The sequence below is a fragment of the Rhinoraja longicauda genome, chromosome 9 (genome assembly GCF_053455715.1).
Source record: "Rhinoraja longicauda isolate Sanriku21f chromosome 9, sRhiLon1.1, whole genome shotgun sequence".
NCBI classification, from domain to species: domain Eukaryota; kingdom Metazoa; phylum Chordata; class Chondrichthyes; order Rajiformes; family Arhynchobatidae; genus Rhinoraja; species Rhinoraja longicauda.
The window spans coordinates 41,688,851-41,701,476 of NC_135961.1; the positions used below are offsets into that span (position 1 = coordinate 41,688,851).

A 12,626-nucleotide genomic window follows, 5' to 3' on the forward strand; every position below is an offset into this window, starting at 1 on the left:
CCCTGCACTATGTTCTCTCCCACTTGCTCATCAGCTCATTCCCCACCCCAATTTTTCTGCCAACCATCTACGCTATGACAGTTTACAGGAGCCAACTTGAGTTTTGTTCTCTCAGCCCACCAGCCCATCAATCTCGGACAGCAGGAATAAGGAATTTAGATTTAAGAAGCACATTGCTCACACTTTTGGGGTGTACTACACTGATCACGTAATGTAGGAGCCACTGTGGGTAATTTGTGGGCAGCAAGAAACCACAGGCACCTTCATGATGATAACCAGATCAGGTGAGATGGCTTTAGGAGAGAACTGCAGATGCTGATTTACACCAAAGATAGACACAAAATGCTGAAGTAACTCAGTGGGTCAGGCAGCATCTCTGGAGAGAAGGAATGGGTGACGTTTTTGGTCGAGACCCATTGTCTCTCCCCTGACTCTCAGACTGAAGAAGGGTCTCAACCCGAAACATCACCCATTCCTTCTCTCCAGTGATGCCACCTGTCCCGCTGAGTGGCTTTAGCAAACGGGTGCAGGAATGTGAGAACCAGCAGTCGTGTTGGAAAGAGGAATTGCATTGGTTGAGCTGCGGGTAAATCAAAGAGAGAGTGTATTTGTAGATGCTGCTTGGCATTGAGCTGAGTAGTTTTGTGTGTGGATGCTCAGTAATGTTGATCACCTTTGGCTGCATGTTCCACTGGGTGTTCTTGTATCTGGTGGTGTGTAGTTTCAAGCTTTTATATCTTCTGCCCCACATGAAAGGGGAGAAGAGGAAATGAACGAGATGTGATTGGTCCTTGATCATGTTGGCTTCTCCCCCGAGGCTGCATGGTGCAGATGCAGTGGAGGGGGGGGGGGGAGGCTGTTTTGCTTGATGAACGGGGCTGTGTCCACAACTCTCTGCAATTTAGTTATAGAGCATGGAAACAAGCCCTCCAACCCAACTCGTCCATTCTGACCAAGATGCCCCATCTAAGCTAGTTCCAGTGTGGCACGGTAGCACAACGGTAGAGTTGCTGCCTTACAGCCTCAGAGACCCGGGTTCTATCCTGATTATGAATGCTGTCTGTATGGAGTTGTACGTTCTACCCTGTGAACATGTGGGTTTTCTCCAAATGCTCCGGTTTCCTCCCACATTCCAAAGACGTACAGGTTTGTAAATTAATGTGCTTTGGTAAAAATTGTAAATGATCCCTAGTGTGTAGGATAGTGCTGGTGTGGGGGGGAGGGAGGGGTCACTGGTTGCTGCAGACTCAGTGGGCCAAAAAGCCTGTTTCAGTGCTGTATCTCTAAAAGTCTAAACTACCACCTGCCTGCGTTTGGTCCATATCCTTCTAAACCTTTCCTATCCATGTACCTGTCCAAATGTATTTTACATGTTGTGATAGTACCTGCTTTAACTACCTCCTCTGGCAGCTCATTCCATATACCCACCACCCTTTGTGTGGAAAAAGTCCCTCGGGTTCCTATTAAATCTTTCCCCACTCACGTTAAACCTATGCCCTCTGGTTCTTTATTCCCCTACTCTGGGTAAAAGACTGTTCATTCACCCTACCTACTCCTCTTGTAACCTTATATACCTCTATAAAATCACCCCTAATCCTCCTGCACTACAAGGAATAACATCCTAGCCTGCTCAACCTTTCCCCATGTCTCAGGCCCTGGAGTCCTGGCAACATCCTTGTAAAAGGTAGACACAAATGCTGGAGTAACTCAGCGGGACAGGCAGCATCTCTGGAGAGAAGGAATGGGTGGCATTTTGGGTCGAGACCCTTCTTCAGACTGTAAATCTGAACATCCTTGTAAATCTCTGCACCGTTTCCAGCTTAACATTATCCTTCCTATAACAGGATGACCAAAACTGGACACAATGCTTCAAATGTGGCCCCACCTGTGAGGGGAGGTTGAGCAAGCTAGGACTCAATTCCCTGGACCGCAGGAGGATGAGGGGTGATCTTATAGAGGTGTATAAAATTATGAGAGGAATAGATCGGGTAGACGCACAGAGTCTCTTGCCCAGAGTAGCAGAATCGAGAACCAGGGACATAGGTTTAAGTACCTCAAAATAGTCAATAGTCAATTTTATTTGTCACATGCACATAAATGCACAGTGAAATGAAAGATTACCCACAGTCCAATAATAAGAGCAATAAAAATAAGCAATAACACACACAATCGTATACCACCACCAAACAAAAAGAAATATCCATCACAGTGAGTCTCCTCCAGTCACCTCCTCACTGTGATGGAAGGCCAGAATGTCTTTTCTCTTCCCCTGCCGTCTTCTCCCGCGGTCAGGCTGTTGAAGTTGCCATGTTCCAGCCCGCGCCGGACGATGAAAGGTCCGCAGCGGGCTGACTCAAGCCCCGCGATCCGGGGCGGGCGAAGACGCAGCCGCTACACGTTGGGGCGGTCGGGGCTCCCGACATTGAAGCCCCCGCCAGGCAGAGAAAAATCCCGCGGCCTATTTCAGGCCACGCCGGACGGTGAAAGGTCCGCGGCGGGCCGACCCAAGCCCCGCAATTGGGGGCTGGCATAGGCGGTGCCGCTGCCGGAGCTCCCGATGTCGGCCCCCACCCAGGGGGCTGCGAACGTCCCATATCCAGATGGTAAGTCCGGTGGTCCCAGGTGGAGGCCGCCAGCTCCAGTTGTTTGGCCGATGTCGGCCCCCACCCAGGGGGCTGCGAACTTCCCATATCCAGATGGTTAGTCCGGTGGTCCCAGGTGGAAGCCGCCAGCTCCAGGTGTTTGGCCGATGTCGGCCCCCACCCAGGGGGCTGCGAACTTCCCATATCCAGATGGTAAGTCCGGTCCGCGGGCTCTGCGAACCAGAGCCCAGGTGTTCCCAGGCGGAGGCCGCCAGCTCCAGGTGTTTGGCCGATGGTAGGCCGCAGCGGGAACGGAGACACGGCCCAGAAAACAAAGGTCGGGTCTCCGTTCGGAAGAGACAATTTTACAGTTTGAGGGGGGAAAGATTTAATAAGAATTTGAGGGGTCACCTTTTCACGCAGAGGGTATAGGTGTAAGGAACGAGCTGCCAGAGGAGGTAGTTGAGGCAGGGCTTGTGGCAATATTTAAGAAACATTTAGACAGGTACATGGATAGGACAGGTTCAGAGGGATATGGCCAAACGCAGGTAGGTGGGACTAGTGTAGTTGGGACATGTTGGCCGTTGTGCGCAAGTTGGGCCGAAGGACCTGTTTTCATGCTGTAAGACCCTATGACTCTATGATCAATGTCTTGTGCAACTGCAACTGTAACATCACACCCCCTACCTCTAAACTCAATATGTGTAGGAAAGAACTGCAGATGTTGGTTTAAGCCGAAGATAGGCACAAAAAGCTGGAGTAACACAGCGGGTCAGACAGTATCTCTGGAGAAAAGGAATAGGTGATGTTTCGAGTTGAGACCCGTCTTCAGACCGAGAGTCAGGGGAAAAGGAAATGAGAGATATAGACGGTGATATTTATAGAGAGGGCGACAATGAAACTTACAACGATACGGGTGGGGGAGGGACTGAGAGAGAGGTGATGCAAAGGGTTACTTGAAGTTACAGAAATCAATATTAATACCACTGGGTTGTAAGCTGCCCAAGCAAAATATGAGGTGCTGTTCCTCCAATTTGCATTTGGCCTCACTCTGGCAATGGATGAGGCCCAGGACAGAAAGGTCAGTGTGGGAATGGGAAGGGGGGTTAAAGTGTTTGGCAACTGGGACATCAGGTAGGCCTAGGCTCCGGTTGCCTAACACTTTTAAACAGCAGTTTCAAAACAGATCCCAGCGGAACTCCACTGGTCACAGATCTCCAGCCAGAGTATCTACCTTCCACCGCAATCCTCTGTCTTTTATATGAACAATCCAGTTCTGAAACCATTCAAACAGGTCATCATGAATCCCATGCATCTTAACCTTCTGAATCAGCCTTCCATGAGGGACCTTAACAAATGCCTTACGGAAATTCTTTTAGAAAACATCCACCTTCCTACCTTCATCAATCTCCTTCGTCACCTCTTCAAAAACTCAATTGTTACTATGACACGAAAGATGATGAACAACAATGGGCCCAGTACCGACCCCTGAGGCAGACCATGAATCACAGTCCTCCAGTTGGAAAAGTATCCTTCCTTTCTCCTCTACCCCCTACCACCAAGCCATTTCCAGTGTTTGCAATATGCTCCGGTTTTATATCAAATGAACAATTAATTGAATTAGAGAGATAATATAAGAACAAGTTCACTGGTTGCCGAAGGGCCGATGATTCTGGCTCTGAGGAGATAGAACGGAGACCAGAGGGATACAGAATTCTGCTGTTGTCTCATTTAAATGAACCACTCTTGATAACTATGAACTCTCAAAAGCACAAAACAATTGAAATTTGCTTTACCGTGCTTGGTTGAAATTGGAACCTTTGCAGTGAGACGGTTAAGTTTTGCCACATCAGGGATGAATAGAGAATGGTGTATTGAGTCCAACAGTCTCTGACTTACAGCATTAGCAGCGCCCTCTCATTTGGACAAGAAATTCGTCAATCAGGAAAAAAACAGTTCTCTCTTTTGGATTAATGGAAGATTTTGGAAAGTCAAAGTGCATTGAAAAGTATTTCTTGTTTAACCCTTCACTAGTGTAGTGGCCAGAATATTAACCCCCTAGTCTGATTAACCTACAGAAGATTCATGGTGCTTTCTGTCTTCATCTCCAGATTACTGATTTAACTGTTAATTTTCTTATTTTTGAAATAATTGAATCATGGATTGAAAATTTCATATTTAAAACATAAACCTTCTCAATCGCTGCTTCTGAGTTTCTTATGTGCCGTTTTGACAATCGATAAATTTATGATTAGCAATCATCACGAGCATAATGTTGAGTCTCCTCTGCTCACATTTAAATTTGATCCCTTGTTTTATACTTGTACAAGTGTGACTGGATGTGCAGATAGCTGGAGCTGGGGAGGCAGGTCTATAGATCGTGAGGCAGGTGCCAAATAGATATGACCAGGCATTGCTTGCAAACTTCAACAAATGCTGATGGCAAGGTCGATTGCCTTGCCACATGAAGTGAATCATTCAAAGCTTGGAGCGGAGTGAAGTTTTACCTGTTCCTTGCTGAATGCTATTCGTCAGGAATGTGTGCAGAAAGTATGTTATTTGAAGGTTGCTGCGTTGCAGTGAAATGTTTGCTCTTTACTTTGCATCACAGAGTACTCCAATCACATCCACCACTGAACATCTAATTTTGTTTGCATAACGTCTAATGGAAAAGATAATTGATAGAAGTCTCATGGCATATCTGAAAGAGCAAGGATGTTATCAATAATATCCTGGCCAACGTTTATCCCTCAATGACCACCATTAAAATAGCAGACAATGTTTGGAAGCACTCAGTAGCCCAGGGAATAACTCAAGTCAAGTCAAGTCAATTTTATTTGTATAGCACATTTAAAAACAACCCACGTTGACCAAAGTGCTGCACATCTGATTAGGAAAAAAAAGAAACATACAGTGGCAGGCAGCCAAACACAACGGCGCGGCCATCTTGAACAAAATGTTTAACTAAAGCTGGTGAGAAACATATAAAATTCTTAAGAGATTGGACAGGCTAGATGCAGGAAAAATGTTCCCCATGTTGGCGGAGTCCAACCAGGGATCACAGTTTAAGAATAAGGGGTAGGCCATTTAGGACTGAGATGAGGAAAAACATTTTCAGCCAGAGAGTTGTGAATCTGTGGAATTTTCTGGCACTGAAGGCAGTGGAGGCCAATTCACTGGATTTTTTCAAGAGAGAGTTAGATATAGCTCTTAGGGCTAACGGAATCAAGGGATATGGGCAGAAAGCAGGAACAGGGTACTGATTCTGGATGATCAGCCATGATGATATTGTATGGCGGTGCTGGCTCGAAGGGCCAAATAGCCTACACCTATTTTCTATGTTTCTAAATGCAGAGTTAATGTTGCAAGTTGACGACATTTCATCAGAAGTGTTCTGATGAAATTCTCTATACTTGTTTCACATTTCCACTTTCAGTTTCTCATCTGTGTCATAGAGTCACAGAGTGATACAGTGTGGAAACAGGCCCTTCGGCCCAACTTGTCTACACTGGCCAACATGTCCCAGCTACACTAATCCCACCCAGTGTTGCAGTGCTAATTTTTTAGGTGCCGGAGCTGTCACTGGTGCCGGATCAGCTGCTGTTAAATTCCCCGCTAGTTAAAATTCTCCGCTGTTTATTTTGGCTTTTTTTTTACAGAGGTGCCGGAGCGGTGCTCAGGTGAGCTTCGGCAGCACTGTACCCCTGGTCACACCTGCCTGTGCCTGGTCCATATCTCTCCAAAACTGTCCTGGTGATCTGGTCATTAGCACGTTGCTACAAGTACGGAACCTGCTATGCACAAAACAACTACCATGTTTCCAACATTATTAAGCACACCAATCGGTGATGATTGACTATGAAGTACTTTGCGACGCTTAAGCTTGTGAAAAGCTTCATATGAATTCAAGTCGCTTTTATTCTAACATTGCCGCCTCCTCAACTGTGCTTTGAGCGCATTTGAAGGCTGCTGAGGTTGTGAGTTGGCCTGTTTCCCTTTGGTATGCAAAATCGGAAATGACTGATGAAATCTTGGCAAGCCCACCTTTATATTCGTGGATTGAATGCTCATGCCCTGCACAGATCCAGAGTTTTCATCCGGCTTTAAGGCATTTATTTCAAAATGAAAGATGAGGGAAAGAAGCGTGGACTGTTTATCAGGCTCTCAGCATAAGTGAATCTGAAGGGGAAAAAAAAGCAGAGGTAGTAAAATGACTCTAGCCCTGTTGGCTGACCCCACAAGAAAAAAAATTCCAATAATCTCTGTGTACTGAGGAATTGTACTGGAGCTCAATGTCGACGTGCTCTGTCTGCCCTGTATTTCAGAGTTCACTTGCTATCGGAGAGAAACCAGACATGGAAATAAATGTACTTTTTCAAGCATTCTGGCAACAGCATTGGGCGAAATGTTTCAGACTCTTGATGTTTTCAGTTTCTCCATAGATGGCAAACCTGTTCAAGAGTTTTGGGAAGATTTCATCATCCACTAATGAATGTGGCACCTTGAACGGATAGGAATTGGCCAAAATATGGTCTTTCATTGCTCCAGACTCCTTTGTTGAGTTGTTTCATGATGTTTCTGCCAAAACTTAGCAAACAGAAAATTAAATTGGCAGTACCTAAAATTAATTGAAATACCTAAGCAAGTGAAACATTTGAATTGGAGTAAGTACTTAAAGTACTTTGTTTCAAATTCTTGATTGCATCTTTCTCTCAACCGGAGCAGACTTGTTTCTCATGCACTTCTTGTGTATTTTCAGACCCCTATATATGCTGGTAAGCATAAACATAGTGAGAATGAAGCACTTAAATTATCTCCATGTTTTTGGTTTGTTCGGTCATCTGTACATAGGAAACTAATAATTGTAACCTCCTGTTCCCCTCTGGCTTTCTGTGTCTGATTTATTTTCACCACTTGGTCCATATTGTCTGTTGCCTCAAGTTCTCCTTGCTCTACTGAACCATTGGGAAGGGAACTGTGGAGAGGTGCTCTCATGGTTTAGCACTCATTCAAGATTAAGATGGGGAGGAAATTTGTCTCTCAAGGAGCGGTGAAGCTTTGAAACTCTGCACCCTAGTGAGCTGTGGAGGTGGAGCCATATGATTTAACATTGATTTTTCAACGGATTCAAGACAGAAAAATGGAACAGAGGCCAGGATCAGATCAGCCATGATTTTATGCAATGGTTGGTAGTATGGCCTATCCCTCTTGTTGTCATGGTCTTCTGCTGGAACATCATGCATCCAGCAGTCTCTGAGGGTAGCTGCAAGATTGCTCTGCCTATGGCAATGCTGGCTATTAATAGCATTGTAGGTATCAGGCTTCTAGGTGTGGATGCAGCTCTTTGTCCATGTATTTTGCTCTTGTAGAATTTTTAGCACCAACCAACGATTAAATAGCACAGAGAAAGATATGAGGTGATTCACTGGATAGGAAAAAAGCATGCAGGCCAGAGCAAAAAAGAAATGAGTTAATGAGCTAATGATCCTGAAATGGTGTGCTTCTCTAACAGTTTTGTCATCTTGAATTACTGTACAGCCAAATAAATAGTTTTGAAATGCAATCACTATTGAGACACAGCAGGGTACAGCAGCACAGTGGTTAAGTTACTGGACCGTTGATCCATGGTCATGAGTTTAACCCCTCCAGAGCAGCAGGGATATTTAAATTCAAATCAGGGAGTCATAGAGAGATATAGCAAGGAAACAAGCACTTTAGCCCCACTGAGTCCTTGCCAACCATCAACCACCCATTTATACTAATCAGACGTTATTCCTTCTTTAATTCTCCCCACATTGATTCCCCTCAGATTCTGTCGCTCACCTACATGCTCATGGCAATTTTACAGTTACCCAATTAATCCATCAACCCACATATGCTAACGTATGGGAGGAAACTGAAGCATCTGTGGAGAAAATACGGCAGCAGCCAAGGTCAGAATTGAACTTGGATCTCTGGCACTGTGAGGCAGCAGCTCTACACATCATGCCCTGTGCTGCCACAAAAGACATTAAATAAATCTGGAGTTTCTGCTTAGTTCATCACTGGGGTGTCAGCCAAGATGTTGCACTGGGATCTCTGGAGTGGAACTTGAACCCACGACCTCTAACATATTGGCAAGGGTGTGGCCGGTTAGTTCACACGATGCAAATTCTACTTTGCCTTGGTTGCACTAATGGTGACTGGACATTACCAAGCTTCCATAAAAAACTCATCTGATTTACTGATGTCCTCCAGGGAAAGAAATCTGTCAAATTACACAGTTCTGTTTACTCATGTCCCAGACCCTGCAATCTGGTTGACCCCTAATTGCCACAATAGTTCAGGAAATTTGGAATGGCTAATAAACCCACAAGCCATGGATAATTTTTAAGACTTTAGTCAGCACACTTCATTATCTCACAAGTATCCATGTGATAATGATCAGGTAAATTGTTCAAATGATGTTGATTGAAGTACTAACGTTGACCAGAACGATGGGGAGAATACTCCTGCTCTTCTGAGGAAGAGTGCTTGTGGAGCAGATAGGACCTCAGTCTCTTCAACATTCAGACCCAGCCCCATTGCCAAGATTTAAGGGCTTGCTTAGTTCATCACTGGAGTGTCAGCCAAGATGTTGCACTGGGGTCTTTGGAGTGGAACTTGAACCCACGACCTCTAACATATTGGCAAGAGTGTGGCCGGTTAGCTCACTCGATGCAAACTCTACTTTGCCTTGTTTGAGAACTGCATTGAAGGTTTTTCTGGATTCCTGGAGTCCATGGTAATCGGGCAACGATTGTTGTGTTTCAACACAAATATGGTTGATGATTAAATGTCCATTGAGGTCATCCGTCGAGCCCACCTCCCATGTTCTATGAATATATTAAAAAAGCCAAAGGGGTGTCCAAATATTCAAGCAAAGAAGGGTTTTAACAAGGCCTGAAAGAGATGGAGGAGCTCCAGTTGACTAGAGGAATGATGAAGCAGTGTTAAGATACTAATTAAAGGGGAGGAGAAACACAGGGAGGGTCTGTGATACTGCCTGATCTGCTGAGTAGTTCCAGCATTTCCTACTTTCATTGAGCTTCCATGTATTTGCAGCATTTTGCTTTTGGATCATTTTAACATGACTTTTTTTCTTTACCACAGGTGACTACGCCCAACTCTGTAATCTTCCCATTAATAGTAGATGGCACGAATATGGCCGAGATGCATTGAAGCCCTTCCAGCCTGACTATCCAGTCTCAGAACCCGAGTATGACTCCGAAAAACCGTTTTCAGAACACCTGCCGCTCTTTGTCGATGAAGGATGTAAGTTCAATCCCTCGCACAACGGAGAAATTGATTTAGTTTATTTTGGAAAAGAAGGCATGTCTAAATTCATGTTAGAACAAATGTCTAAATTAAAATCAAAAGGTCCGGAGTTAAAGTATTATAGGATCGTTAGGAACGTTGTGTCAGGGTAGCAGGAGCAAGGATAATGGTTGTGTGATGCTGTGTAAATGTAGTGAAAGTACATGTGAAGGTGTTCACAGGACATTGTAAAAAAAAAATACAGACCTTGGAATCAAATCAGTAAACATTTCAAGAATATATCTACCTTTGCCTTAACGCCCAAATATTCTACTTCCACCACCCTTGAGGAAGAGAATTTCAATAAATCAAGACCTTCTTGAGGGGGGAAACAATTGTCTCATCAGAGCAATCCTATATATTTAATCAGAGATTCCCTAGTTCTAGATTTTCCCACAGGATGAAAAATCCTTTCCACGTCCACTTTGTCAACATCCCTTATATGTTTCAATCAAGTCACTTCTCACTCTTCAAAACTCCAGCAAAGGGGTGAGAGGTTGCAGGGGTACAGGGGAACATGGAGTTGAGGTCAAATTCAGATCAGCCATTAAATGGAGGTATAGGCTCAAAGTTGCCCACTCGTGCTCCTATCCATGTCTGTATGAAAATTGGAACATTTTCAGCAAAAACAGGTCAAGACATTGGTATGGAATGTGAAAGAAGAACATGGGTCATTTACACTAAAATTCCAATAATCCGCGATCCAACCATTTTGAAAAATCTGATGATAAAGGAAACAGGCCATTGTTAGCTGTTTGCAGGGTGAGAATGAAAAGTTGGTGTGACTTGCGTGGGGGAGGGATGGAGAGAGAGGGAATGCCGGGGTCACTTGAAGCTTGAGAAATCAATATTCATACCCTTGGGCTGTAAACTGCCCAAGCAAAATATGAGATGCTGTTCCTCCTCACTGACAATGGGGGAGGCCTAGGATAGAAAGGCCAGAGTGGGAATGGGAAGGAGAATTAAAGTATTTGGCAACCGGGAGATCAGGTAGGTCCAGACAGACTGAGCGAAGGTGTTCAGCGAAACGATCGCCCAGTCAGGCATCTGGCTCAGCAGGTGATGCTGTAATCTCCACTTACTGAGACCCGGTTACCCCTCACACTTTTCATTCACTTGAGCCCTTCCCGTTATTGGTATTGGTTTATTGTTGTCAAGTGTACTGCGATAAAATGAAATCTCTAGTATGTGCTATCCAGTCAAATAATACTAAACACGACTACAATAAAACTCTGCACAGTAGAACAGGTAGTGTAAGGGTGTAAAATATTATAGTGTAAAAAATATTGTGACTGCATTACAGCTGTAGAGAAAGTGCTGGCAACAAAAATGCAAGAGCCACAATGTGGTTGGGTGGAAGTTCGGGACTACACGTCTAGCTTATGAGGCATCTGTGAAGTAGACTGATAACAGTGAGGAAGAGGTTGTACATGAATTTGATGGTCCGTGCCTTCAAACCTTTGTATCTTCTGCCAGATGGGAAAGGGGAGAAGATAGATATGCGGTCCTTGATTTAGTTGGCTGCTTTCCCAAGGCAGCACGAAGTGTAGATAGGGTCAATGGGGATGGGAGGGTGAGGCTGGTTTATGTGATAGACTGGGCTGCATCCACAATTCTGCAGTTTCTTGTGGAGTTGGACAGAGCTGCTGTCGAACCAAGATGTGATGAATCCCAATAGGATAAACTCACTAGGTTCTGCTTCCGGTGCTCCCTGGAAAATTACTAAGTTTGCTGTAGTGTTGCTGTGTAATAGTGTTTAAAAAATATTAATTATAAGCGTGCATTAGGGAATATTCATGAGGTTTTTCCACAAGCAGGGTCCTCGGCTGTTGAATTAACATAGTTGGACGGTAACGAGCAGCATGTAGTAGTGAAAGCAAACTATTCAAACACTGCCGATAGACACAAAAAGCTAGAGTAACTCAGCGGGTCAGGCAGCATCTCTGGCTGAAGAAGGGTCTCGACCCGAAACGTCACCTATTCCTTTTCTCCAGAGATGCTGCCTGACCCGCTGAGTTACTCCATCATTTTGTGTCTGGCTGCAATGTTTAAACCAGCAACTGCAGTTGCCCCCTACATATTTAAACACTGCTCGATACATAAAAGAAAAAAATATTACGCAATGTTAGTGTTACAGAGTGAAACAGATGTCATACAATCAAATAAAGATGGAGAAATAAACATATTTTGTGTTTGTCTCCATGGAAGCACAACAGACCTCACAGAAATAATGTAAAATTATGGTTTTATGGTAAAGAGCTTTTGAGGTAAGTTGTGTTAGTGAAAAATAAACAAAATTGTGTCAGGTAAGGGAAGAAGAGGAGGAGTGAAATGTAAAGCCTGAGGAAGGAACATGGGTGGAAGGGGAAAGGGATAAAAGCAAATGATGGGACTCTGGGAGAGGGGATAGGAGCAGAGTGACAGGGGTGGTGGGGGTTGATGAGATTAATATGTGTGAGGAATTCAATATTCATACAATGGATTGTCAGCTACCCAAACGGAAAGTGAGGTGCTGTTCCTCCAATTTGCATGTGGTCTCACTCTGGCAATGGAGAAGGTCAAGGGCAGAAAGTTCAGTATGGAAATGGTTAGAAATTGGTTTTAGCGTATCAAATTTTAACTCTCCTTCCCATTCCATGCTGAATTTTAACTCTCCTTCCCATTGTCAGGGTGTCAGGGGTTATGGGGAGAAGGCAGGGGAATGGGGTT

General features: G+C 44.5%; 1 protein-coding gene across 7 annotated transcripts in view; it reads left to right on the forward strand.

Annotated features, from left to right (window-relative positions):
• Nucleotides 1-12,626, forward strand: part of LOC144596672 (latent-transforming growth factor beta-binding protein 1-like) — a 289,705-nt gene that overhangs the window by 256,736 nt on the left and 20,343 nt on the right. For all 7 annotated transcript variants that reach the window (XM_078405313.1, XM_078405317.1, XM_078405316.1 and 4 more), the window contains one exon: nucleotides 9,714-9,875. In XM_078405313.1, the coding sequence (XP_078261439.1) occupies nucleotides 9,714-9,875 (162 nt within the window). The remainder of the gene's footprint in view (nucleotides 1-9,713; nucleotides 9,876-12,626) is intronic.